Source organism: Pseudophryne corroboree, chromosome 10 (assembly GCF_028390025.1).
Source record: "Pseudophryne corroboree isolate aPseCor3 chromosome 10, aPseCor3.hap2, whole genome shotgun sequence".
NCBI classification, from domain to species: Eukaryota; Metazoa; Chordata; class Amphibia; order Anura; family Myobatrachidae; genus Pseudophryne; species Pseudophryne corroboree.
In genome coordinates, this window is record NC_086453.1 from 4,013,812 (window position 1) to 4,041,171 (window position 27,360).

General features: G+C 52.4%; 2 protein-coding genes across 6 annotated transcripts in view; both read left to right on the forward strand.

The window, feature by feature from the left end:
- ERMAP (erythroblast membrane associated protein (Scianna blood group)) overlaps positions 1-27,360 on the forward strand; it is a 633,995-nt gene that overhangs the window by 39,372 nt on the left and 567,263 nt on the right. The window lies entirely within an intron of this gene.
- PHC2 (polyhomeotic homolog 2) overlaps positions 1-27,360 on the forward strand; it is a 213,943-nt gene that overhangs the window by 25,283 nt on the left and 161,300 nt on the right. For 3 of the 4 annotated variants that reach the window (XM_063942027.1, XM_063942026.1, XM_063942028.1), the window contains exons 4-5: positions 24,389-24,547; positions 24,628-24,699. In XM_063942027.1, the coding sequence (XP_063798097.1) occupies positions 24,389-24,547; positions 24,628-24,699 (231 nt within the window). Of the gene's footprint in view, positions 1-6,758; positions 6,849-24,388; positions 24,548-24,627; positions 24,700-27,360 lie in introns of those variants that run through there. The other variant, XM_063942029.1, reaches the window with a different exon arrangement.

Here is a 27,360-nt window from a genome sequence, read left to right on the forward strand (position 1 = left end):
ACATCACGGCGGTCGCTCAGGGAAACCGACAGGGCGGCACAAGAAGCAGGATGGCGATGGCAGAAGCCACAAGGATTCTCCGATGGGCGGAAAATCATGTGTTAGCACTGTCAGCAGTGTTCATTCCCGGAGTGGACAACTGAGAAGCAGACTTTCTCAGCAGACACGACCTCCACCCGGGAGAGTGGGGACTTCATCCAGAAGTCTTCAAAATGATTGTACACCGTTGGGAAAGGCCACAGGTGGACATGATGGCGTCCCGCCTCAACAAAAAGCTACAAAGATATTGCGCCAGGTCAAGGGACCCTCAGGCGATAGCTGTGGACGCTCTGGTAACACCGTGGGTGTACCAGTCGGTGTATGTGTTCCCTTCTCTGCCTCTCTTACCCAGGGTAATGAGAATAATAAGAAGGAGAGGAGTAAGAACTATACTCATTGTTCCGGGTTGGCCAAGGAGAGCTTGGTACCCAGAACTCCAAGAAATGATCTCAGAGGACCCATGGCCTCTGCCGCTCAGACAGGACCTGCTGCAGCAGGGGGCCTGTCTGTTCCAAGACGTACCGCGGCTGCGTTTGACGGCATGGCGGTTGAACGCCGGATCCTGAAGGAAAAGGGCATTCCAGAGGAAGTTATCCCTACGCTAATTAAAGCTAGGAAAGAAGTGAACGCAAACCATTATCACCGCATATGGCGGAAATATGTTGCGGGCTGTGAGGCCAGGAAGGCCCCAAAGGAGGAATTTCAGCTGGGTCGATTTCTGCACTTCCTACAGTCAGAGGTGACTATGGGCCTAAAATTGGGTTCCATTAAGGTCCAGATTTCGGCTCTATCGATTTTCTTCCAAAATAGAACTGGCTTCACTGCCTGAAGTTCAGACTTTTGTTAAGGGAGTGCTGCATAGTCAGCCCCCGTTTGTGCCTCCAGTGGCACCGTGGGATCTCAACGTGGTGTTGGATTTCCTGAAGTCGCATTGGGTTGAGCCACTTAAATCCGTGGAGCTACAATACCTCACGTGGAAAGTGGTCATGCTGTTGGCCTTGACGTCGGCCAGGCGTGTGTCAGAATTGGCGGCTTTGTCATGCAAAAGCCCTGATCTGATTTTTTGTATGGATAAGGCGGAATTGAGGACTCGTTCCCAATTCCTTCCTAAGGTGGTATCAGTTTTTCATGTGAACCAACCTATTGTGGTGCCTGCGGCTACTTGGGACTTGGAGGATTCCAAGTTTCTGGACGTAGTCAGGGCCCTGACAAATATATGTTTCCAGGACGGCTGGAGTCAGAAAGACTGACTCGCTATTTATCCTATATGCACCCAACAAGCTGGATGCTCCTGCTTCTAAGCAGACTATTGCTCGCTGGATCTGTAGCACGATTCAACTTGCACATTCTGCGGCTGGACTGCCGCACCCTAAATCTGTAAAAGCCCATTCCACGAGGAAAGTGGGCTCTTCTTGGGCGGCTGCCCGAGGGGTCTCGGCTTTACAAATTTGCAGAGCTGTTACTTGGTCGGGGCCAAACACTCTTGCAAGAGTCTACAAGTTTGATACCCTGGCTGAGGAGGACCTAGAGTTTGCTCATTCGGTACTGCAGAGTCATCCGCACTCTCCCGCCCGTTTGGGAGCTTTGGTATAATCCCCATGGTCCTTACGGAGTCCCCAGCATCCACTTAGGACGTTAGAGAAAATAAGATTTTACTCACCGGTAAATCTATTTCTCGTAGTCCGTAGTGGATGCTGGGCGCCCGTCCCAAGTGCGGATTGTCTGCAATACCTGTATATAGTTATTGCCTAACTAAAGGGTTATTGTGGAGCCATCTGTTGAGAGGCTCAGTTGTTATCATACTGTTAACTGGGTATAGTATCACGAGTTATACGGTGTGATTGGTGTGGCTGGTATGAGTCTTACCCGGGATTCAAAATCCTTTCCTTGTTGTGTCAGCTCTTCCGGGCACAGTATCCTAACTGAGGTCTGGGGGGGGGGTCTTGGTGGGAGGAGCCAGTGCACACCAGGTAGTCCTAAGGCTTTCTTTAGTTGTGCCCAGTCTCCTGCGGAGCCGCTAATCCCCATGGTCCTTACGGAGTCCCCAGCATCCACTACGGACTACGAGAAATAGATTTACCGGTGAGTAAAATCTTATTATTGCATTATGGTCCAGCCAGATTGCACGGGGGAGGGGGGTAACAGAAGAATAGCTTATGGGGGTTATGCATACTTGCCCACTTTGCTGCCCCCTCCTCATGATTACTGGGAAGTGATCGCATCATCGTGGCTCCACCCCCCGCTATATAGTGCCGAGAAAATAGGCGCTGTATAGCGGGGGGGGGGGGGGGGGCGGAGCTACGATGGTTACTGCTGTGGGCGGCCGAGGTGGGGTGCGGAGGGCTTGACAGGGAGGCTTGCCCACCTTTCTGTGGTGCCGGGAGGGTGATCCCTATTTTCGGGTGTCTCCCGGCCATTCTGGGAGGGTAGGCAAGTATGAGGTTATGTGATTATTATCATTATTATTATTAAGTGTGTATGGAGATGAGGTTGGAGATGCAGGGCCGGCAACAGAAATCTTGGGGCCCACTACAGTGATATCTCTGGGGGCCCCTCACACACCGCAGTCTCCTTACACACACCCCACTGTCTGTCTGTCCCCAATGACTCCATGCCGGATTCCCAGCTCCCCCACCCCATCCCAGTGCCCTGTATCCCCTCACCAATCCACTCTTACCCAGTGAGAGACTCACCTGCGCGGCACTCCCCAGTATCCAGACCTGAACACCGCACAGCAGGTACCACGCGGCCCCCCCCCCCCTTCCCCCCCACAAGAGGCCGACTCAGGGCATAGGAATCCCGGCCAGCGGAATTGCTGCCAGTCACTGTGTGGCGTGAGGCTCCCGTCACTCTGAGGCTCCGCCCACACCGCCTACAGCTCGCTGCCCTATTTGGACAAGACGGCTCACATCCCTGCCGGGCACTAAGTGGCGTATTCTTGGGGCCCCTCTGATCCTTGGGGCCCGATACAGGTGTCCCCTCTGACTCCCCCCTGTTGCTGGCACTTTGGAGATGTAGGGAGCAGTGGAGTAGGAGAGGCCTTTGTGCATGATGGAATTCTGTAGCCGGTGGGTAGCCAGTGAAGGGCTTGGTAGAGAGGGAGCAGATGTGGAGCGGCGGGAGAGGAAGATACGTCTAGCTGCAGCGTTGAGTACAGATTGCAGAGGATCAAGCTGGGAGCAGGGGAGTCCGGTGATGAGAAGGTTGCAGTAGTCGATGTGAGAAATGATGTCACACTGCGGGTTCTCAGATCCTCTCACCACTGCCCCCACTACCGTTCCACTGGTTGGCATGTCTCTGCTGGTCAGTCATATTCCTGTTTGTTATTATTTCTGAATAGCGCTTCTGCGGTTCTGGCTGCATGGGTGCCGCCACCTGGCCTGCAGTCAGATGACACCATTACAGCCACTCACAGAGACTTACTTCTCACATGATTTCAAGTCTCCAATCCCAATGCACCGAGTCCTTTGTAAATCTTTTCCTGGCACCTGTTCATTGGCAGTTCAGCGAGTCTCCTGGTCTCCTGTGACAGAAGCAGTTGCAGTTCCTGTGCTCCAGCTTGTGTACCAATAATCTCTGTTATTCACCTGAGTGTTTCCAGTTCTCTGGATTCAGCCTGTAATAAGTGCTCATCATTCTGCTCACCTGTTGTCATCAAGCGCTTTCCTACACCAGTGTGATGTCTGCCTCCTGCAGCTATAGCTGAGTTTTGTTTCAGCCTCCTGCATGCAGTGTCCTTCCCCACATCCCATCTGTTATTGCAGACACACTCTCGTATCACAGACTCCAGTATCTGACACCTGGTAGCATAGCAGTCTATAATATTCCATCCTCCTTGTTCTGTTTCCAAGGAGTGTTGCAAATTTAGGAGAAGTATCAGTCAGCCTTTCAGAGTAATTCTAAGTCGGTCCCGCCCAGCGGTCCTAGCTCCTATGTACAGAACAAACCCGAAACCTGAAAGGTGATCAGTGAATGGACGATGGTTTTGGTGGTATACTTGGAGAGAAAGGGTCTGATGTGAGCAGTGGTTAAAGTGGGCCGTAACGGGCCAGAACTGCGTTCCGTCACCTCTAATTGAAATCGGAACCAGTTCCGCCTACGTCCGGCCACAGCATCTGGTCCCGGCTTCAGTGCATTTTAAAGCTAGCAGCGGCCGCCAGCCAATCCTGGATCATGGGCGGACCGGCTGCCAATTAAAACAGGAAGGATTTTTTCTTCAAAACTGCGTGAGCCAGTCACGGCTCACGCACCGTCAGCCAATGAGAAGCTGCCAAGTGGCCGCTTCTCATTGGCTGGCGGTCCACCAGCCGTGATTGGCGCGCAGATTCAAAGCAAGGCTTTTTAGATCAGCAGCTGGTCCACAGTTGTGACCCAGCCGTTGCTCCCTGCTTCTCCTCCGTCCCACTCCCAGAGAGACTGTGTCTCATGAAATGCCAGGAGCAGGAGGCGATATGGGGGAGGGGGGAGGAGGTGCCCCTAGTAATGAGGATTGGGTAAAAACCATAATACCCTCAGTAGTGCCACTTACACATAATGCCCCCAGTAGTGACAGTTATACATTATGTCCCCAGTATAGTGCCAGATACATATAATGCCCCCAGCAGTGCCTGGTACACGTAATGCCCCCAGCAGTGCCAGATACATGAAATACCCCCAGTAGTGTCAGATACACATACTATCCCCAGCAGTGCCAGATACACATACTATCCCCAGCAGTGCCAGATACACATACTACCCCCAGCAGTGCTAGGTACACATAATACCCGCAGCAGTGCCTGATACACGTAATGCCCCCAGCAGTGCCAGATACATGAAATACCCCCAGTAGTGTCAGATACACATACTATCCCCAGCAGTGCCAGATACACATACTATCCCCAGCAGTGCCAGGTACACATAATACCCGCAGCAGTGCCTGATACATGTAATGCCCCCAGTAGTGCCAGATACACATACTATCCCCAGCAGTGCCGGGTATCGGGATTGAAAAATGATCAATCCCGGGATTCCAAAAATACCAGGGATTGAGTTGAAGTTTTTACAATTAAAATCTTCAGTGCCCTCCCCCCTACCCTTGACGGACCCACCCAGCCCACAGAACTACTTACCATCCGCTGGGAGTGTGGACGGGTTCACTTTGTGCAGGCGGTGGGCGGTGAGGTGCAATCCGGGAAGCGCGGGCGGCTGGCATCAGACTGTGCAGCATGACCCCTGACCTCACGTAGTGCGCACAGCTGGGGGCGGGGGAGCCGAGAGAAGGGAGCTGGGCAGCATCTGAGCCTCCTGAGGAAGCTCAACGCTGCCTAACATTGAAAAAACAAGAGGGCTTTCTAATCCCGAAATCCCGGGGATTGACCCTAGGTGCACCCCTGGAACACCCCCCAGTTTGGCCTATGGTTTCTACGTGTGGTCCGAATGGAGAAGCAGAGAACCAGTGAAGCTTAGATCACAGCAACAAGCAGTGAGAATGGGGGGAAATCCTGATTGCCTGTACTGCAAAATATGTGAATGTCAGTGATGTAACGCGCAGTGGCCCTCATTCCGAGTTGTTCGCTCGTTAGTTTTTTTCGCAACGGAGCGATTAGTCGCAAACTGCGCATGCGCAACATTCGCAGTGCGCCTGCGCCAAGTAAATTTGCAAAAAAGTTTGGTATTTTACTCACGGCTTAACGAAGAAAATTCATCGTTCTGGTGATCGTAATGTGATTGACAGGAAGTGGGTGTTTCTGGGCGGAAACTGGTCGTTTTATGGGTGTGTGCGAAAAAACGCTGGCGTTTCTGGTAAAACGCGGGAGTGTCTGAAGAAACGGGGGAGTGTCTGGGCGAACGCTGGGTGTGTTTGTGACGTCAAACCAGGAACGACAAGCACTGAACTGATCGCAGTGGAGGAGTAAGTGTTGAGCTACTCAGAAACTGCTAAGAAATGTCTATTCGCAATTCTGCTAATCTTTCGTTCGCAATTCTGCTAAGCTAAGATTCACTTCCAGTAGGCGGCGGCTTAGTGTGTGCAATGCTGCTAAAAGCAGCTAGCGAGCGAACAACTCGGAATGAGGGCCAGTGTTGGGCTATTAGCCAATTATCTGTGCGTATAGCTAATTATACGCGGCACTCATTGGGCCGGATTCAGATCTTGACGGTAGTGTGGCTCTTTGCACAGGATGTTCAGTACTTTGCGCTGGAATACGGGTCTGCGACACCAGAAGCGGATGCGCTTATATCAGACTCCTCCTCCTGCATTACCATATTAGTGCTATGAGTGCTGCTTCCCTCCAACCACATCTGTGACATAAAAGACACCTTTATTACTTTCATGTAAAGTCATTTTTTTCACATCCGGACCCTTGGAGCTTACACTCTACAGGTTGTATTGCAGAAGCGTCCAACAATACAGTTGTACAGACAGCATGATATTCTGGCCTGTCCAGTATCACAATGTAGTGTACCATGTAGACGTGTGATGTGAGGTTGTGTCATGGAGAGCTGGTAGAGGGAAGGGGTAGAGAAGGGCTTCTGTGACTGGTTATCCCGGCACACAGAGCTCACACTCACATTCTCCTCCTCCTTCCTTTCAGGCTGCAGAATAGGAGTCAGTAGGAGGCACAGGTCAGAGGGCTTCTCTTTGTGTCCCCTGACAAAAGCCTCACTACTTGTAGCTAGGTCTCTGTTCTGTAATAGGCTGCGATGTTCTGAATCACTGACGCTCACTACTAGTTCCAGCACACACCTCCTGCGGGACCAGCAGGGCTCTACCCTGGGATATAGGGTACAGCATCGGTCCGAACCTCTGCACTGCTGACTGCGGACTGTGTGTAAGTACAACTGGTCTACACATCTCTTCCCAAACTCTCTGCTGTCTCCTGTCACTCAATGGTACTCAGGTCTGAGTGTAGTACAGTCTCTGGTGTCTCCTGTCAGTCAGTGTTACTCAGGTCTGAGTGTAATACAGTCTCTGGTGTCTCCTGTCAGTGTTACTCAGGTCTGAGTGTAGTACAGTCTCTGGTGTCTCCTGTCAGTGTTACTCAGGTCTGAGTGTAGTACAGTCTCTGGTGTCTCCTGTCACTCACTGGCACTCAGGTCTGAGTGTAATACAGTCTCTGGTGTCTCCTGTCAGTGTTACTCAGGTCTGAGTGTAGTACAGTCTCTGGTGTCTCCTGTCACTCACTGGCACTCAGGTCTGAGTGTAGTACAGTCTCTGGTGTCTCCTGTCACTCACTGGTACTCAGGTCTGAGTGTAGTACAGTCTCTGGTGTCTCCTGTCACTCACTGGCACTCAGGTCTGAGTGTAGTACAGTTTCTGGTGTCTCCTGTCACTCACTGGTACTCAGGTCTGAGTGTAGTACAGTCTCTGGTGTCTCCTGTCAGTGTTACTCAGGTCTGAGTGTAGTACAGTCTCTGGTGTCTCCTGTCACTCACTGGCACTCAGGTCTGAGTGTAATACAGTCTCTGGTGTCTCCTGTCACTCACTGGTACTCAGGTCTGAGTGTAATACAGTCTCTGGTGTCTCCTGTCAGTGTTACTCAGGTCTGAGTGTAGTACAGTCTCTGGTGTCTCCTGTCACTCACTGGCACTCAGGTCTGAGTGTAGTACAGTCTCTGGTGTCTCCTGTCACTCACTGGCACTCAGGTCTGAGTGTAATACAGTCTCTGGTGTCTCCTGTCACTCACTGGTACTCAGGTCTGAGTGTAATACAGGCTCTGGTGTCTCCTGTCAGTGTTACTCAGGTCTGAGTGTAATACAGTCTCTGGTGTCTCCTATCACTCACTGGTACTCAGGTCTGAGTGTAATACAGTCTCTGGTGTCTCCTGTCAGTGTTACTCAGGTCTGAGTGTAATACAGTCTCTGGTGTCTCCTGTCACTCACTGGTACTCAGGTCTGAGTGTAGTACAGTCTCTGGTGTCTCCTGTCAGAGTTACTCAGGTCTGAGTGTAGTACAGTCTCTGGTGTCTCCTGTCACTCACTGGCACTCAGGTCTGAGTGTAATACAGTCTCTGGTGTCTCCTGTCACTCACTGGTACTCAGGTCTGAGTGTAGTACAGTCTCTGGTGTCTCCTGTCAGTGGTACTCAGGTCTGAGTGTAGTACAGTCTCTGGTGTCTCCTGTCACTCACTGGTACTCAGGTCTGAGTGTAATACAGTCTCTGGTGTCTCCTGTCACTCACTGGTACTCAGGTCTGAGTGTAGTACAGTCTCTGGTGTCTCCTGTCAGTGTTACTCAGGTCTGAGTGTAGTACAGTCTCTGGTGTCTCCTGTCAGTGTTACTCAGGTCTGAGTGTAGTAAAGTCTCTGGTGTCTCCTCTCATTCTCTGTTACTCAGGTATGAGTGTAGTACAGTCTCTGGTGTCTCCTGTCAGTCACTGGTACTTAGGTCTGAGTGTAGTACAGTCTCTGGTGTCTCCTGTCAGTGTTACTCAGGTCTGAGTGTAGTACAGTTTCTGGTGTCTCCTGTCAGTCACTGGCACTCAGGTCTGAGTGTAGTACAGTCTCTGGTGTCTCAAGCCGCTCACTGTTACTAAGGTCTGAGTGTAGTACAGTCTCTGGTGTCTCCTGTCACTCACTGGTACTCAGGTCTGAGTGTAGTACAGTCTCTGGTGTCTCCTGTCACTCACTGTTACTCAGGTCTGAGTGTAGTACAGTCTCTGGTGTCTCCTGTCACTCACTGGCACTCAGGTCTGAGTGTAGTACAGTCTCTGGTGTCTCCTGTCACTCACTGGTACTCAGGTCTGAGTGTAGTACAGTCTCTGGTGTCTCCTGTCACTCACTGGCACTCAGGTCTGAGTGTAGTACAGTCTCTGGTGTCTCCTGTCACTCACTGGTACTCAGGTCTGAGTGTAGTACAGTCTCTGGTGTCTCCTGTCACTCACTGGTACTCAGGTCTGAGTGTAGTACAGTTTCTGGTGTCTCCTGTCACTCACTGGCACTCAGGTCTGAGTGTAGTACAGTCTCTGGTGTCTCCTGTCACTCACTGGTACTCAGGTCTGACTGTAGTACAGTCTCTGGTGTCTCCTGTCAGTCACTGTTACTCAGGTCTGAGTGTAGTACAGTCTCTGGTGTATCCTGTCACTCACTGTTACTCAGGTCTGAGTGTAGTACAGTCTCTGGTGTCTCCTGTCACTCACGGTTACTCAGGTCTGAGTGTAGTACAGTCTCTGGTGTCTCCTGTAACTCACTGTTACTCAGGACTGAGTGTTACACAGTCTCTGGTGTCTCCTGTCACTCACTGTTACTCAGGTCTGAGTGTAGTACAGTCTCTGGTGTCTCCTGTCAGTCACTGTTACTCAGGTCTGAGTGGAATACAGTCTCTGGTGTCTACGTTAAGTCACTGTTACTCAGGTCTGAGCGGAGTACAGTCTCTGGTGTCTTCTGTCAGTTAATGTTACTCAGGTCCGACTGTTGTACAGACTGGTGTCTCCTCTCAGTCAGTGTTACTAAGGTCTGAGTGGAGTACAGTCTCTGGTGTCTCCTGTCAGTCTCTGTTACTGAGGCCTGAGTGGAGTACAGTCTCTAGTGTCTCCTGTCAGTTACTGTTACTCAGGTCTGAGTGTAGTACAGTTTCTGGTGTCTCCTGTCACTCACTGGCACTCAGGTCTGAGTGGAGTACAATGTCTGGTGTCTCCTGTCAGTCTCTGTTACTCAAGTCTGAGTGGAGTACAGTCTCTGGTGTCTCCTGTCACTGTTACTCAGGTCTGACTGTAGTATAGTCTCTAGTGTCTCCTGTCACTCACTTTTACTCAGGTCTGAGTGTAGTACAGTCTCTGGTGTCTCCTGTCAGTCAGTGTTACTCAGGTCTGAGTGTAGTACAGTCTTTTGTGTCTCCTCTCACTCACTGTTTCTCAGGTCTGAGTTTAATACAGTCTCCTGCGTCTCCTATCAGTCTCTGTTACTTGGGTCTGAGTGGAGTATAGTCTCTGGTATCTCCTGTCAGTCAGTGTTACTCACTTATGAGTGTAGTACAGTCTCTTGTGTCTCCTGTCAGTCACTGTTACTTAGGTCTGAGTGGAGTACAGTCTCTGGTGTCTCCTGTCAGTCACTGTTACTCAGGTCTGAGTGTAGTACAGTCTTTTGTGTCTCCTCTCACTCACTGTTTCTCAGGTCTGAGTTTAATACAGTCTCTTGTGTCTCCTGTCAGTCACTGTTACTCAGGTCTGAGTGGAGTACAGTCTCTTGTGATTCCTGTCAGTCACTGTTACTCAGGTCTGGGTGAAGTACAGTCTCTGGTGTCCCCTGTCAGTCACTGTTACTCAGGTCTGAGTGGAGTACAGTCTCTGGTGTCTCCTGTCAGTCACTGTTACTCAGGTCTGAGTGTAGTACAGTCTTTTGTGTCTCCTCTCACTCACTGTTTCTCAGGTCTGAGTTTAATACAGTCTCTTGTGTCTCCTGTCAGTCACTGTTACTCAGGTCTGAGTGTAGTACAGTCTCTGGTGTCTCCTGTCAGTCACTGTTACTCAGGTCTGGGTGTAGTACAGTCTCTGGTGTCCCCTGTCAGTCACTGTTACTCAGGTCTGAGTGGAGTACAGTCTCTAGTGTCTCCTGTCAGTCACTGTTACTCAGGTCTGAGTGGAGTACAGTCTCTTGTGTTTCCTGTCAGTCACTGTTACTCAGGTCTGAGTGTAGTACAGTCTCTGGTGTCTCCTGTCAGTCACTGCGACTCAGGTCTAAGTGTAGTAAAGTTTCTGGTGTCTCCTGTCAGTGTTACTCAGGTATGAGTGTAGTACAGTCTCTGGTGTCTCCTGTCAGTGTTACTCAGGTCTGAGTGTAGTACAGTCTCTGGTGTCTCCTGTCAGTGTTACTCAGGTCTGTGTGTTGTACAGTCTCTGGTGTCTCCTGTCAGTGTTACTCAGGTATGAGTGTAGTAAAGTCTCTGGTGTCTCCTGTCAGTGTTACTCAGGTCTGAGTGTAGTATAGTCTCTGGTGTCTCCTGTCAGTGTTACTCAGGTATGAGTGTAGTACAGTCTCTGGTGTCTCCTGTCAGTGTTACTTAGGTATGAGTGTAGTACAGTCTCTGGTATCTCCTGTCAGTGTTACTCAGGTCTGAGTGTAGTACAGTTTCTGGTGTCTCCTGTCAGTCAGTGTTACTCAGGTCTGAGTGTAGTACAGTCTCTGGTGTCTCCTGTCAGTCTGCATTACTCAGGTCTGAGTGTAGTACAGTCTCTGGTGTCTCCTGTCAGTCAGTGTTACTCAGGTCTGAGTGTAGTGCAGTCTCTGGTGTCTCCTGTCAGTCTGTATTACTCAGTTTTGAATGTAGTACAGTCTCTGGTGTCTCCTGTCAGTGTTACTCAGGTATGAGTGTAGTACAGTCTCTGGTGTTTCCTGTCAGTGTTACTCAGGTATGAGTGTAGTACAGTCTCTGGTGTCTCCTGTCAGTGTTACTCAGGTCTGAGTGTAGTACAGTCTCTGGTGTCTCCTGTCAGTCAGTGTTACTCAGGTCTGAGTGTAGTACAGTCTCTGGTGTCTCCTGTCAGTCAGTGTTACTCAGGTCTGAGTATAGTACAGTCTCTGGTGTCTCCTGTCAGTCAGTGTTACTCAGGTCTGAGTGTAGTACAGTCTCTGGTGTCTCCTGTCAGTCAGTGTTACTCAGGTCTGAGTATAGTACAGTCTCTGGTGTCTCCTGTCAGTCAGTGTTACTCAGGTCTGAGTGTAGTACAGTCTCTGTTTTCTCCTGTCAGTCAGTGTTACTCAGGTCTGAGTGTAGTACAGTCTCTGGTGTCTCCTGTCAGTGTTACTCAGGTCTGAGTGGAGTACAGTCTCTTGTGTTTCCTGTCAGTCACTGTTACTCAGGTCTGAGTGTAGTACAGTCTCTTGTGTCTCCTGTCAGTCACTGTTACTCAGGTCTAAGTGTAGTAAAGTTTCTGGTGTCTCCTGTCAGTGTTACTCAGGTATGAGTGTAGTACAGTTTCTGGTGTCTCCTGTCAGTGTTACTCAGGTCTGAGTGTAGTACAGTCTCTGGCGTCTCCTGTCAGTGTTACTCAGGTCTGTGTGTTGTACAGTCTCTGGTGTCTCCTGTCAGTGTTACTCAGGTATGAGTGTAGTACAGTCTCTGGTGTCTCCTGTCAGTGTTACTCAGGTCTGAGTGTAGTACAGTCTCTGGTGTCTCCTGTCACTCAGATCTGAGTGTAGTACAGTCTCTGGTGTCTCCTGTCAGTCTGTATTACTCAGGTCTGAGTGTAGTACAGTCTCTGGTGTCTCCTGTCAGTCTGTATTACTCACGTCTGAGTGTAGTACAGTCTCTGGTGTCTCCTGTCAGTGTTACTCAGGTATGAGTGTAGTACAGTCTCTGGTGTTTCCTGTCAGTGTTACTCAGGTATGAGTGTAGTACAGTCTCTGGTGTTTCCTGTCAGTGTTACTCAGGTCTGAGTGTAGTACAGTCTCTGGTGTCTCCTGTCAGTGTTACTCAGGTCTGAGTGTAGTACAGTCTCTGGTGTCTCCTGTCAGTGTTACTCAGGTCTGAGTGTAGTACAGTCTCTGGTGTCTCCTGTCAGTCAGTGTTACTCAGGTCTGAGTGTAGTACAGTCTCTGGTGTATCCTGTCAGTCAGTGTTACTCAGGTCTGAGTGTAGTACAGTCTCTGGTGTCTCCTGTCAGTCAGTGTTACTCAGGTCTGAGTGTAGTACAGTCTCTTGTGTCTCCTGTCAGTCAGTGTTACTCAGGTCTGAGTGTAGTACAGTCTCTGGTGTCTCCTGTCAGTGTTACTCAGGTCTGAGTGGAGTACAGTCTCTTGTGTTTCCTGTCAGTCACTGTTACTCAGGTCTGAGTGTAGTACAGTCTCTTGTCTCTCCTGTCAGTCACTGTTACTCAGGTCTAAGTGTAGTAAAGTTTCTGGTGTCTCCTGTCAGTGTTACTCAGGTATGAGTGTAGTACAGTTTCTGGTGTCTCCTGTCAGTGTTACTCAGGTCTGAGTGTAGTACAGTCTCTGGTGTCTCCTGTCAGTGTTACTCAGGTCTGTGTGTTGTACAGTCTCTGGTGTCTCCTGTCAGGGTTACTCAGGTATGAGTGTAGTACAGTCTCTGGTGTCTCCTGTCAGTGTTACTCAGGTCTGAGTGTAGTACAGTCTCTGGTGTCTCATGTCAGTGTTACTCAGGTATGAGTGTAGTACAGTCTCTGGTGTCTCCTGTCAGTGTTACTCAGGTATGAGTGTAGTACAGTCTCTGGTGTCTCCTGTCAGTGTTACTCAGGTCTGAGTGTAGTACAGTTTCTGGTGTCTCCTGTCAGTCAGTGTTACTCAGGTCTGAGTGTAGTACAGTCTCTGGTGTCTCCTGTCAGTCTGTATTACTCAGGTCTGAGTGTAGTACAGTCTCTGGTGTCTCCTGTCAGTCAGTGTTACTCAGGTCTGAGTGTAGTGCAGTCTCTGGTGTCTCCTGTCACTCAGATCTGAGTGTAGTACAGTCTCTGGTGTCTCCTGTCAGTCTGTATTACTCAGGTCTGAGTGTAGTACAGTCTCTGGTGTCTCCTGTCAGTCTGTATTACTCAGGTCTGAGTGTAGTACAGTCTCTGGTGTCTCCTGTCAGTGTTACTCAGGTATGAGTGTAGTACAGTCTCTGGTGTTTCCTGTCAGTGTTACTCAGGTATGAGTGTAGTACAGTCTCTGGTGTTTCCTGTCAGTGTTACTCAGGTCTGAGTGTAGTACAGTCTCTGGTGTCTCCTGTCAGTGTTACTCAGGTCTGAGTGTAGTACAGTCTCTGGTGTCTCCTGTCAGTGTTACTCAGGTCTGAGTGTAGTACAGTCTCTGGTGTCTCCTGTCAGTCAGTGTTACTCAGGTCTGAGTGTAGTACAGTCTCTGGTGTATCCTGTCAGTCAGTGTTACTCAGGTCTGAGTGTAGTACAGTCTCTGGTGTCTCCTGTCAGTCAGTGTTACTCAGGTCTGAGTGTAGTACAGTCTCTGGTGTCTCCTGTCAGTCAGTGTTACTCAGGTCTGAGTGTAGTACAGTCTCTGGTGTCTCCTGTCAGTCAGTGTTACTCAGGTCTGAGTGTAGTACAGTCTCTGGTGTCTCCTGTCAGTCAGTGTTACTCAGGTCTGAGTGTAGTACAGTCTCTGATGTCTCCTGTCAGTCAGTGTTACTCAGGTCTGAGTGTAGTACAGTCTCTGGTGTTTCCTGTCAGTCAGTGTTACTCAGGTCTGAATGTAGTACAGTCTCTGGTGTCTCCTGTCAGTGTTACTCAGGTCTGAGTGTAGTACAGTCTCTGGTGTCTCCTGTCAGTGTTACTCAGGTCTGAGTGTTGTACAGTCTCTGGTGTCTCCTGTCAGTGTTACTCAGGTATGAGTGTAGTACAGTCTCTGGTGTCCCCTGGAGTATGGATCATGAGATCTACATAACAGAGGTGTACAGTCATGGATGAGAGAAGTATAGATGGGCGGAGGGAAGTACTGCAGAGCCTGTCCTGAGTGAGTGGTCTGTTCCTGCACTGGATAGAGGGCCTAATTCAGATCTGATCCCAGCAGCACATTTGATAGCTAATGGGCAAAACCATGTGCACTGCAGGGGAGGCAGATGTAACATGTGCAGAGAGAGTTAGATTTGGGTGGGTTATATTGTTTCTGTGCAGGGTAAATACTGGCTGCTTTATTTTTACACTGCAATTTAGATTGTAGATTGAACACACCCCACCCAAATCTAACTCTCTCTCTGCACATGTTACATCTGCCTCCCCTGCAGTGCACATGGGCCCTCATTCCGAGTCGTTCGCACGGTATTTTTCATCGCATCGCAGTGAAAATTCGCTTAGTACGCATGCGCAATATTCGCACTGCGACTGCGCCAAGTAATTTTATAATGAAGATAGTATTTTTACTCACGGCTTTTTCATCGCTCCGGCGATCGTAGTGTGATTGACAGGAAATGGGTGTTACTGGGCGGAAACACGGCGTTTTAGGGGCGTGTGGATGAAAACGCTACCGTTTCCGGAAAAAACGCAGGAGTGGCCGGAGAAACGGGGGAGTGTCTGGGCGAACGCTGGGTGTGTTTGTGACGTCAAACCAGGAACGACAAGCACTGAACTGATCGCAGATGCCGAGTAAGTCTGAAGCTACTCTGAAACTGCTAAGAAGTTTGTTATCGCAATTTTGCGAATACATCGTTCGCAATTTTAAGAAGCTAAGATTCACTCCCAGTAGGCGGCGGCTTAGCGTGTGTAACTCTGCTAAAATCGCCTTGCGACCGATCAACTCGGAATGAGGGCCATGGTTTTGCCCAATAGCTAACAAATTTGTTGCTGGGATCAGGTCTGAATTAGGGCCGGAGCCCCAGCCCTGGCACAGGGATGATGGAACACCTGTCACTGGGGGATGGGCAGGGGAGTGATGGATGAGATGGGGAAAAGCCATATCCGGGAGGAGAACTTTTTCCCTCATACAAAGGCTTCTCCTATTGTGAGGGGTAAACAACAAAACTTCTTCACCCCTCTTACCCTCTGACCCCCACTTCCGCCTTTCTAGATAAATCACTTTATGGATTGGAATCATTTTCATATTAACATCTTGTATGCCAGGTGATCTAGCAGGGATCTGCCAGTGGTGCCTCATACCTCTCAGTGAGGGTGATGGAGCCGGATGTTTATATATGTACAGTACTGTGCAAAAGTTTTAGGTGTGGAGAAAATGCTGCAATGTAAGAATGCTTTCAAAAATAGAAGTGTCATTAGTTTATTTTTATCAATTAACAAAATGCAAAGTTAATGAACAGAAGAGAAAGCTACATCAGTGCTTCTAGGTACACTTGCACACAGTTTTTGAAGAAACTCGGCAGGGAGGTTGTTCCAAACAACGGGTTCCAATGTTTAGATAGATGTCTAAGTCGTCAAGCAATAGGTTGATCTCATAGGTTGACATGCATTAGGTTGACACTGACAAAAGGTCAGAAGGTTCAAATGGTTGACACGGCAAAAGTCGACACATGTCAACATGAATTTTTAAGGGATTTTTGCACTTTTTACACCTTTTCCATACTTTACCATCCACGTGGACTCCTATTCAGAATAGTAACCCCTGCTCATCTCCCCAATCTCCACTCCCCCAACCCCTGCTCATCTCCTCACTCTCCTCTCCCCAACCCCTGCTTATCTTCCCACTCTCCTCTCCCCCAACCCCTGCTCATCTCCCCACTCTCCTCTCCCCAACCCCTGCTCATCTCCCCACTCCCCCCAACCCCTGCTCATCTCCCCACTCTCCTCTCCCCAACCCCTGCTTATCTCCCCACTCTCCTCTCCCCAACCCCTGCACATCTCCCCACTCCCCCCAACCCCTGCTCATAGCCCCACTGTCCTCTCCCCAACCCCTGCTTATCTCCCCACTCTCCTCCCCCCAACCCCTGCTCATCTCCCCAATCTCCACTCCCCCAACCCCTGCTCATCTCCCCACTCTCCTCTCCCCAACCCCTGCTCATCTCCCCACTCTCCTCTCCCCAACCCCTGCTCATCTCCCCACTCTCCTCTCCCCCAACCCCTGCTCATCTCCCCACTCTCCTCTCCCCAACCCCTGCTCATCTCCCCATTCTCCTCTCCCCAACCCCTGCTTATCTCCCCACTCTCCTCTCCCCAACCCCTGCTCATCTCCCCACTCCCCCCAACCCCAGCTCATCTCCCCACTCTCCTCTCCCCAACCCCTGCTTATCTCCCCACTCTCCTCCCCCCAACCCCTGCTCATCTCCCCAATCTCCACTCCCCCAACCCCTGCTCATCTCCCCACTCTCCTCTCCCCAACCCCTGCTCATCTCCCCACTCTCCACTCCCCAACCCCTGCTCATCTCCCCACTCTCCTCTCCCCAACCCCTGCTCATCTCCCCACTCTCCTCTCCCCAACCCCTGCTCATCTCCCCACTCTCCTCTCCCCCAACCCCTGCTCATCTCCCCACTCTCCTCTCCCCAACCCCTGCTCATCTCCCCAATCTCCACTCCCCAACCCCTGCTCATCTCCCCACTCTCCTCTCCCCAACCGCTGCTTATCTCCCCACTCTCCTCTCCCCAACCCCTGCTCATCTCCCTAATCTCCACCCCCCTAACCCCTGCTCATCTCCCCAATCTCCACTCCCCCAACCCCTGCTCATCTTCCCACTCTCCTCTACCCAACCCCTGCTCATCTCCCCATTCCCCCCAACCCCCGCTCATCTCCTCACTCTCCTCTCCCCAACCCCTGCTTATCTCCCCACTCTCCTCCCCCCAACCCCTGCTCATCTCCCCAATCTCCACTCCCCCAACCCCTGCTCATCTCCCCACTCTCCTCTCCCCAACCCCTGCTCATTTCCCCACTCTCCTCTCCCCAACCCCTGCTCATCTCCCCACTCTCCTCTCCCCAACCCCTGCTCATCTCCCCAATCTCCACTCCCCAACCCCTGCTCATCTCCCCACTCTCCTCTCCCCAACCCCTGCTTATCTCCCCACTCTCCTCTCCCCAACCCCTGCTCATCTCCCCAATCTCCACTCCCCCAACCCCTGCTCATCTCCCCAATCTCCACTCCCCCAACCCCTGCTCATCTCCCCACTCTCCTCTCCCTAACCCCTGCTCATCTCCCCACTCTCCTCTCCCCAACCCCTGCTCATCTCCCCAATCTCCACTCCCCAACCCCTGCTCATCTCCCCACTCTCCTCTCCCCAACCCCTGCTCATCTCCCCAATCTCCACTCCCAACCCCTGCTTTTCTCCCCACTCTCCTCTCCCCAACCCCTGCTCATCTCCCCACTCTCCTCTCCCCAACCCCTGCTCATCTCCCCACTCTCCACTCCCCCCAACCCCTGCTCATCTCCCCACTCTCCTCTCCCCAACCCCTGCTCATCTCCCCACTCTCCTCTCCCCAAACCCTGCTCATCTCCCCACTCTCCTCTCCCCATCCCCTGCTCATCTCCCCACTCTCCTCTCCCCAGCCTCTGCTCATCTCCCCACTCTCCTCTCCCCAACCCCTGCTCATCTCCTCACTCTCCTCTCCCCAACCCCTGCTCATCTCCCCACTCTCCTCTCCCCAACCCCTGCTCATCTCCCCACTCTCCTCTCCCCAACCCCTGCTCATCTCCCCACTCTCCTCTCCCCAACCCCTGCTCATCTCCCCACTCTCCTCTCCCCAACCCCTGCTCATCTCCCCACTCTCCACTCCCCCCAACCCCTGCTCATTTCCCCACTCTCCTATCCCCAACCCCTGCTCATCTCCCGACTCTCCACTCCCCCCAACCCCTGCTCATCTCCCCAATCTCTACTCCCCCAACCCCTGCTCATCTCCCCACTCTCCACTCCCCCCAACCCCTGCTCATCTCCTCACTCTCCTCTCCCCAACCCCTGCTCATCTCCTCACTCTCCTCTCCCCAACCCCTGCTCATCTCCCCACTCTCCTCTCCCCAACCCCTGCTCATCTCCCCACTCTCCTCTCCCCAGCCCCTGCTCATCTCCCCACACTCCTCTCCCCAACCCCTGCTCATCTCCCCACTCTCCTCTCCCCAACCCCTGCTCATCTCCCCATTCTCCACTCCCCCCAACCCCTGCTCATCTCCCCACTCTCCACTCCCCGCAACCCCTGTTCATCTTCCCATTCTCCACTCCCCCCAACCCCTGCTCATCTCCCTACTCTCCACTCCCCAACCCCTGCTCATCTCCCCACTCTCCTCTCCCCAACCCCTGCTCATCTCCCCACTCTCCTCTCCCCAACCCCTGCTCATCTCCCCACTCTCCTCTCTCCAACCCCTGCTCATCTCCCCACTCTCCACTCCCCCCAACCCCTGCTCATTTCCCCACTCTCCTATCCCCAACCCCTGCTCATCTCCCGACTCTCCACTCCCCCCAACCCCTGCTCATCTCCCCAATCTCTACTCCCCCAACCCCTGCTCATCTCCCCACTCTCCACTCCCCCCAACCCCTGCTCATCTCCTCACTCTCCTCTCCCCAACCCCTGCTCATCTCCTCACTCTCCTCTCCCCAACCCCTGCTCATCTCCCCACTCTCCTCTCCCCAACCCCTGCTCATCTCCCCACTCTCCTCTCCCCAGCCCCTGCTCATCTCCCCACACTCCTCTCCCCAACCCCTGCTCATCTCCCCACTCTCCTCTCCCCAACCCCTGCTCATCTCCCCATTCTCCACTCCCCCCAACCCCTGCTCATCTCCCCACTCTCCACTCCCCGCAACCCCTGTTCATCTTCCCATTCTCCACTCCCCCCAACCCCTGCTCATCTCCCTACTCTCCACTCCCCAACCCCTGCTCATCTCCCCACTCTCCACTCCCCCCAACCCCTGCTCATCTCCCCACTCTCCACTCCCCCAACCCCTGCTCATCTTCTCACTCTCCACTCCCCCCAACCCCTGCTCATATCCCCACTCTCCACTACCCCCAACCCCTGCTCATCTCCCCACTCTCCACTCCCCCCAACCCCTGCTCATCTCCCCACTCTCCACGCCCCCCAACCCCTGCTCATCTACCCACTCTCCACTCCCCCCAACCCCTGCTCATATCCCCACTCTCCACTCCCCCCAACCCCTGCTCATCTCCCCAACCCCTGCTCATCTCCCCATTCTCCACTCCCCCAACTCCTGCTCATCTCCCCACTCTCCTCTCCCCAACCCCTGCTCATCTCTCCACTCTCCTCCCCCCAACCCCTGCTCAACTCCTCACTCTCCTCTCCCCAACCCCTGCTCATTTCCCATTCTCCACTCCCCCCAACCCCTGCTCATCTCCCCACTCTCCACTCCCCCCAACCCCTGTTCATCTTCCCATTCTCCACTCCCCCCAACCCCTGCTCATCTCCCCACTCTCCACTCCCCCCAACCCCTGTTCATCTTCCCATTCTCCACTCCCCCCAACCCCTGCTCATATCCCCACTCCCCCCAACACCTGCTCATCTCCCCACTCTCCGCTCCCCAACCCCTGCTCATCTCCCCACTCTCCTCTCCCCAACTTCTGCTCATCTCCCCATTCTCCACTCCCCCCAATCCCTGCTCATCTCCCCAATCTCCACTCCCCCAACCACTGCTCATCTCCCCACTCTCCACTCCCCCAACCCCTGCTCATATCCCCATTCTCCACTCCCCCCAACCCCTGCTCATCTCCCCACTCTCCTCTCCCCAACCCCTGCTCATCTCCTCACTCTCCTGTCCCCAACCCCTGCTCATCTCCCCACTCTCCTCTCCCCGACTTCTGCTCATCTCCCCATTCTCCACTCCCCCCAACCCCTGCTCATCTCTCCACTCTCCACTCCCCCCAACCCCTGCTCATCTCCGCACTCTCCTCTCCCCAACCCCTGCTCATCTCTCCACTCTCCTCTCCCCAACCCCTGCTCTTCTCCCCACTCTCCACTCCCCCCAACCCCTGCTCATCTCCCTACTCTACACTCCCCAACCTCTGCTCATCTCCCCATTTTCCACTCCCCCCAACCCCTGCTCATCTCCCCACTCTCCACTCCCCCAACCCCTGCTCATCTCCCCTCTCCAACCCCTACTCCTCTCCCCACTCTCCACTCCCCACTCCCCCCAACCCCTGTTCATCTTCCCATTCTCCACTCCCCCCAACCCCTTCTCATCTCCCTACTCTCCTCTCCCCCAAACCCCTGCTCATCTCCCCACTCTGCTCCCTCCAACCCCAGCTCATCTCCCCACTCTCCACTCCCTCCAACTCCTGCTCATCTCCCCACTTTCCACTCCCCCAACCCCTGCTCATCTCCCCACTCTCCACTACCCCAACCCCTGCTCATCTCCCCTCTACACCTCCCCAACCCCTGCTCATCTCCCCACTCTCCTCTCCCCAACCCCTGCTCATCTCCTCACTCTCCTCTCCCCAACCCCTGCTCATATCTTTACTCTCCACTCCCCCAACCACTGCTCATCTCCCCACTCTCCTCTCCCCAACCCCTGCTCATCTCCCGACTCTCCTCTCCCCAACCCCTGCTCATATCTCCACTCTCCAGTCCCCCCAACCCCTGCTCATCTCCCGACTCTCCACTCCCCCAACCCCTGCTCATATCTCCACTCCCCACAACTCCATCTCATCTCCCGACTCTCCTCTCCCCAACCCCTGCTCATCTGTCCACTTTCCACTCCCCCCAACCCCATATCATCTCCCGACTCTCCCTTCCCCAACCCCTGCTCATCTCTCCACTCTCCTCTTCCCAACCCCTGCTCATCTCCCCACTCTCCTCTTCCCAACCCCTGCTCATCTCCCCACTCTCCACTCCCCCCAACCCCTGCTCATCTCCCCACTCTCCACTCCCCCCAACCCCTGCTCATCTCCCCACTCTCCTCTCCTCAACCCCTGCTCATCTCCCCACTCTCCTCTCCCCAACCCCTGCTCATCTCCTCACTCTTCTCTCCCCAACCCCTGCTCATCTCCCCACTCTCCTCTCCCCCAACCCCTGCTCATCTCCCCACTCTCCACCCCCAACCCCTGCTCCTCTCCCCACTCCCCTCTCCCCCCAACCCCTGTTCATCTTCCCATTCTCCACTCTCCCCAGCCCCTGCTCATCTCCCCACTCTCCTCTCCCCCACCCCTGCTCATCTCCCCTCTCCACCCCCAACCCCTACTCCTCTCCCCACTCCCCACTCCCCCCAACCCCTGTTCATCTTCCCATTCTCCACTCCCCCCAACCCCTTCTCATCTCCCTACTCTCCTCTCCCCCAAACTCCTGCTCATCTACCCACTCTGCTCCCCCCAACCCCAGCTCATCTCCCCACTCTCCACTCCCTCCAACTCCTGCTCATCTCCCCACTTTCCACTCCCCCAACCCCTGCTCATCTCCCCACTCTCCACTCCCCCAACCCCTGCTCATCTCCCCTCTCCACCTCCCCAACCCCTGCTCATCTCCCCACTCTCCTTTCCCCAACCCCTGCTCATCTCCTCACTCTCCTCTCCCCAACCCCTGCTCATATCTCCACTCTCCACTCCCCCCAACCACTGCTCATCTCCCCACTCTCCTCTCCCCAACCCCTGCTCATCTCCCGACTTTCCTCTCCCCAACCCCTGCTCATATCTCCACTCTCCACTCCCCCCAACCCCTGCTCATCTCCCGACTCTCCACTCCCCCAACCCCTGCTCATATCTCCACTGTCCACTCCCCCCAACCCCATCTCATCTCCCGACTCTCCTCTCCCCAACCCCTGCTCATCTGTCCACTCTCCACTCCCGACAACCCCATATCATCTCCCGACTCTCCTCTCCCCAACCCCTGCTCATCTCTCCACTCTCCTCTTCCCAACCCCTGCTCATCTCCCCACTCTCCTCTTCCCAACCCCTGCTCATCTCCCCACTCTCCACTCCCCCCAACCCCTGCTCATCTCCCCACTCTCCTCTCCTCAACCCCTGCTCATCTCCCCACTCTCCTATCCCCAACCCCTGCTCATCTCCTCACTCTTCTCTCCCCAACACCTGCTCATCTCCCCACTCTCCTCTCCCCCAACCCCTGCTCATCTCCCCACTCTCCACTCCCCCAACCCCTGCTCATCTCCCCACTATCCTCTCCCCCAACCCCTACTCATCTCTCCACTCTCCACTCCCCCCAACTCCTGCTCATCTCCCCTCTCTCCTCTCCCCAACCCCTGCTCATCTCCTCACTCTCCTCTCCCCAACCCCTGCTCATCTCCCCACTCTCCTCTCCCCTACCCCTGCTCATCTCCCCACTCTCCTCTACCCAACCCCTGCTCATCTCCCCACTCTCCTCTTCCAACCCCTGCTCATCTACCCACTCTCCTCTCCCCAACCCCTGCTCATCTCCCCACTCTCCACTCCCCCCAACCCCTGCTCATCTCCCGACTCTCCACTCCCCCAAACCCTGCTCATATCCCCTCTCTCCACTCCCCCCAACTCCTGCTCATCTCCCCTCTCTCTTCTCCCCAACCCCTGCTCATCTCCCCAATCTCCTCTCCCCAACCCCTGCTCATCTCCTCACTCTCCTCTTCCCAACCCCTGCTCATCTCCCCACTCTCCTCTCCCCCAACCCCTGCTCATCTCCCCACTCTCCTCTTCCCAACCCCTGCTCATCTCCCCACTCTCCACTCCCCCCAACCCCATCTCATCTCCCCACTCTCCTCTCCCCAACCCCTGCTCATCTCCCCACTCCCCCCAACCCCTGCTCATCTCCCCACTCTCCTCTTCCCAACCCCTGCTCATCTCCCCACTCTCCACTCCCCCCAACCCCTGCTCATCTCTTCACTCTCCTCTCCTCAACCCCTTCTCATCTCCCCACTCTCCTCTCCCCAACCCCTGCTCATCTCCTCACTCTTCTCTCCCCAACCCCTGCTCATCTCCCCACTCTCCTCTCCCCCAACCCCTGCTCATCTCCCCACTCTCCACTCCCCCAACCCCTGCTCATCTCCCCACTCTCCTCTCCCCCAACCCCTGCTCATATCCCCTCTCTCCTGTCCCCAACCCCTGCTCATCTCCCCACTCTCCTCTCCCCAACCCCTGCTCATATCCCCTCTCTCCTGTCCCCAACCCCTGTTCATCTCCCCACTCTTCACTCCCCAACCCCTGCTCATCTCTCCACTCTCCTCTCCCCAACCCCTGCTCATCTTCCTACTCACCTCTTCCCAACCTCTGTTCATCTCCCCACTCTCCACCCCCCCCAACTCCTGCTCATCTCCCCTCTCTCCTCTCCCCAACCCCTGCTCATCTCCCCACTCTCCTCTCCCCAACCTCTGTTCATCTCCCCACTCTCCACTCCCCACCCCTGCTCATCTCCTCACTCTCCACTCCCCCAACCCCTGCTCATCTCCTCACTCTCCTCTCCCCAACCCCTGCTCATCTCCCCACTCTCCTCTCCCCAACCCCTGCTCATTTCCTCACTCTCCACTCCCCCCAACCCCTGCTCATCTCCCTACTCTCCACTCCCCCCAACCCCTGCTCATCACCCTACTCTCCACTCCCCCCAACCCCTGCTCATCTCCTCATTCTCACTCTTTATTACACTGGCAGTGGCTGGTGCAATAGAAAAAATTGTGTTCATTGTGGCTCAGCTTGTGTGACGTTATGACATCATGCAGCGCCGCTGAGACAGGCAGAGCAGAGGAGCGTGACGTTGGGCAGCCAGAAGACAGCAGAGAAGGTAAGTGTGGTGGCTGGAGAGACACGTGGCTGAGCCGGAGTCTGCAGACATTCATTCAGATATTATATAAGTGTGCACTATTTTACCAACGTTCCGGAGCTGCAGAGACCCTTGTGTGGGTTGAGGAGACACAAGGGGGATGAGGCTGCTTGGGATGGGGGAAATGGGAGCACAGCACCGTGAGGCCATGCCGTTCCTTGAGATCATGTGCTAAAGCTGCCACCTAGGAGGGAGGGCAACAGACAAAATTTTGCTTAGGGCACCAAACTGGTCCTGGACGGCTCTGTGTGGCGCGGTACGAACTGCGGTGTATTTATGACAGTTGAATAACTGCTTATTCTCATTACTTATTGTGCAGGTGATCCAGCAAGCTCTGACCCGCCAGCCCAGCACCGCGGCACAGTATCTGCAGCAGATGTATGCAGCCCAGCAACAACACCTAATGCTGCAGACCGCAGCGCTACAACAGCAGCACCTGAACAGCGCTCAGCTGCAGAGCCTAGCTGCGGCACAGCAGGTAAGAGCTTACCCTGGGGTTATAGTTCACAGCCTCCAGTTAGCAGTATGACATGTGACTAAACTGCGGTCTATTTCCAGGCGAGTCTGGCGGGCAGCAGAGCTTCTCCCGCCGTGAGCGTGTCTCAGCAGAGTGCCCCCCAGTCCCCAGCGGTGAGTCACAGAGCATGGTATTGTATTGGCAGCACATTACGGGCACAGAGTCTATATTATCAGCAATGCTGGTCTGGGAGTACAGGAAGATACTATAATATAATGTATTGTGTCCCTCCGCCACCAGGTGTCACTACAGCTGAAAGTATAGACGTGTCCATGTACAGCTAGCCTCCCTGCACGTTAAACAGCCCTTAGAGTCACACCATGCCGCGGCGTGACTTGTTAGCACCGAGCCTCTTTATGCGCAGCTTTTTCCATTAAAATGCGTCTTATTTGCAAAACAATGGAAATAGGACGTACAAGCAGCTTATGCTGAGTAATATGATATGCGGCATGTGTATATTGCGTGTGTGTGTGTGTGTGTGTGTGTGTGTGTGTGTGTGTGTGTGTGTGTGTGTGTGTGACTGCGGCTGTATCTGTATACATAATGCTGCGTTACAGTGTCAGTAATAGGATATGCTGCATGTGTATACTCTGTGTGTGACTGCGGCTGTATCTGCATATGTAATGCTACGTTACAGTGTCAGTAATAGGATATGCTGCATGTGTATATTCTGTGTGTGACTGTAGCTGTATCTGCATATGTAATGCTACGTTACAGTGTCAGTAATAGGATATGCTGCATGTGTATATTCTGTGTGTGACTGTAGCTGTATCTGCATATGTAATGCTACGTTACAGTGTCAGTAATAGGATATGCTGCATGTGTATATACTGTGTGTGACTGCGGCTGTATCTGCATATGTAATGCTGCGTTACAGTGTCGGTAATAGGATATGGTGCATGTGTATACTCTGTGTGTGACTGTAGCTGTATCTGCATATGTAATGCTACGTTACAGTGTCAGTAATAGGATATGCTGCATGTGTATATTCTGTGTGTGACTGTAGCTGTATCTGCATATGTAATGCTGCGTTACAGTGTCGGTAATAGGATATGGTGCATGTGTATATACTGTGTGTAACTGCGGCTGTATCTGCATATGTAATGCTGCGTTACAGTGTCGGTAATAGGATATGGTGCATGTGTATACTCTGTGTGTGACTGTAGCTGTATCTGCATATGTAATGCTACGTTACAGTGTCAGTAATAGGATATGCTGCATGTGTATATTCTGTGTGTGATTGCTGCTGTATATGCATACATAATGCAATGTTACAATGACAGTAATAGGATATGCAGCATGTGTATATTGTGTTTGTGACTGTAGCTGTATCTGCATACGTAATGCTGCGTTACAGTGTCAGTAATAGGATATGCTGCATGTGTATATTCTGTGTTTGGCTGCGGCTGTATCTGTATACGTAATGCTACGTTACAGTGTCAGTAATAGTATATGCTGCATGTGTATATTCTGTGTGTGACTGCGGCTGTATCTGTATACGTAATGCTACGTTACAGTGTCAGAAATAGGATATGCTGTATGTGTATATTCTGTGTGTGACTGCGGCTGTATCTGTATACGTAATGCTACGTTACAGTGTCAGAAATAGGATATGCTGTATGTGTATATTCTGTGTGTGACTGCGGCTGTATCTGTATATGTAATGCTACGTTAGTGTCGGTAATAGGATATGCTGCATGTGTATATTCTGTGTGTGATTGCTGCTGTATCTGTATACGTAATGCTATGTTACAATGACAGTAATAGGATATGCGCATGCCTATATTCTGTGTGTGACTGTGGCTGTATCTGCATACGTAATGCTACGTTACAGTGTCAGTAATAGGATATGCTGCATGTGTATATACTGTGTGTGACTGCAGCTATATCTGCATACGTAATGCTACGTTAGTGTCGGTAATAGGATATGCTGCATGTGTATATACTGTGTGTGATTGCTGCTGTATCTGTATATGTAATGCTGTGTTACAGTGTCAGTAATAGGATATGCTGCATGTGTATATTGTGTGTGTGACTGCGGCTGTATCTGTATATGTAATGCTATGTTACAGTGTCAGTAATAGGATATGCTGCATTTGTATATACTGTATGTGACTTCGGCTGTATCTGCATACATAATGCTACGTTACAGTGTCAGTAATAGGATATGCTGCATGTGTATATACTGTGTGTGGTTGTTTCTGTATACGTAATACTACGTTACAGTGTCAGTAATAGTATATGCTGCATGTGTATATACTGTGTGTGACTGTGGCTGTATCTGTATATGTAATGCTATGTTACAGTGTCAGTAATAGGATATGCTGCATTTGTATATACTGTATGTGACTTCGGCTGTATCTGCATACGTAATGCTACGTTACAGTGTCAGTAATAGGATATGCTGCATGTGTATATACTGTGTGTGACAGCGGCTGTATCTGTATATGTAATGCTACGTTACAGTGTCAGTAATAGGATATGCTGCATGTGTATATACTGTGTGTGGCTGTATCTGTATACGTAATGCTACGTTACAGTGTCAGTAATAGTATATGCTGCATGTGTATATACCGTGTGTGACTGCGGCTGTATCTGTATACGTAATGCTACGTTAGTGTCAATAACAGTATATGATGCATGTGTATATTCTGGGTGTGACTGCGGCTGTATCTGCATACATAATGCTGCGTTACAGTGTCAGTAATAGTATATGCTGCATGTGTTTATTATATATATATACTTTCTGAAACTCTCACTCTATTGCATTTGTC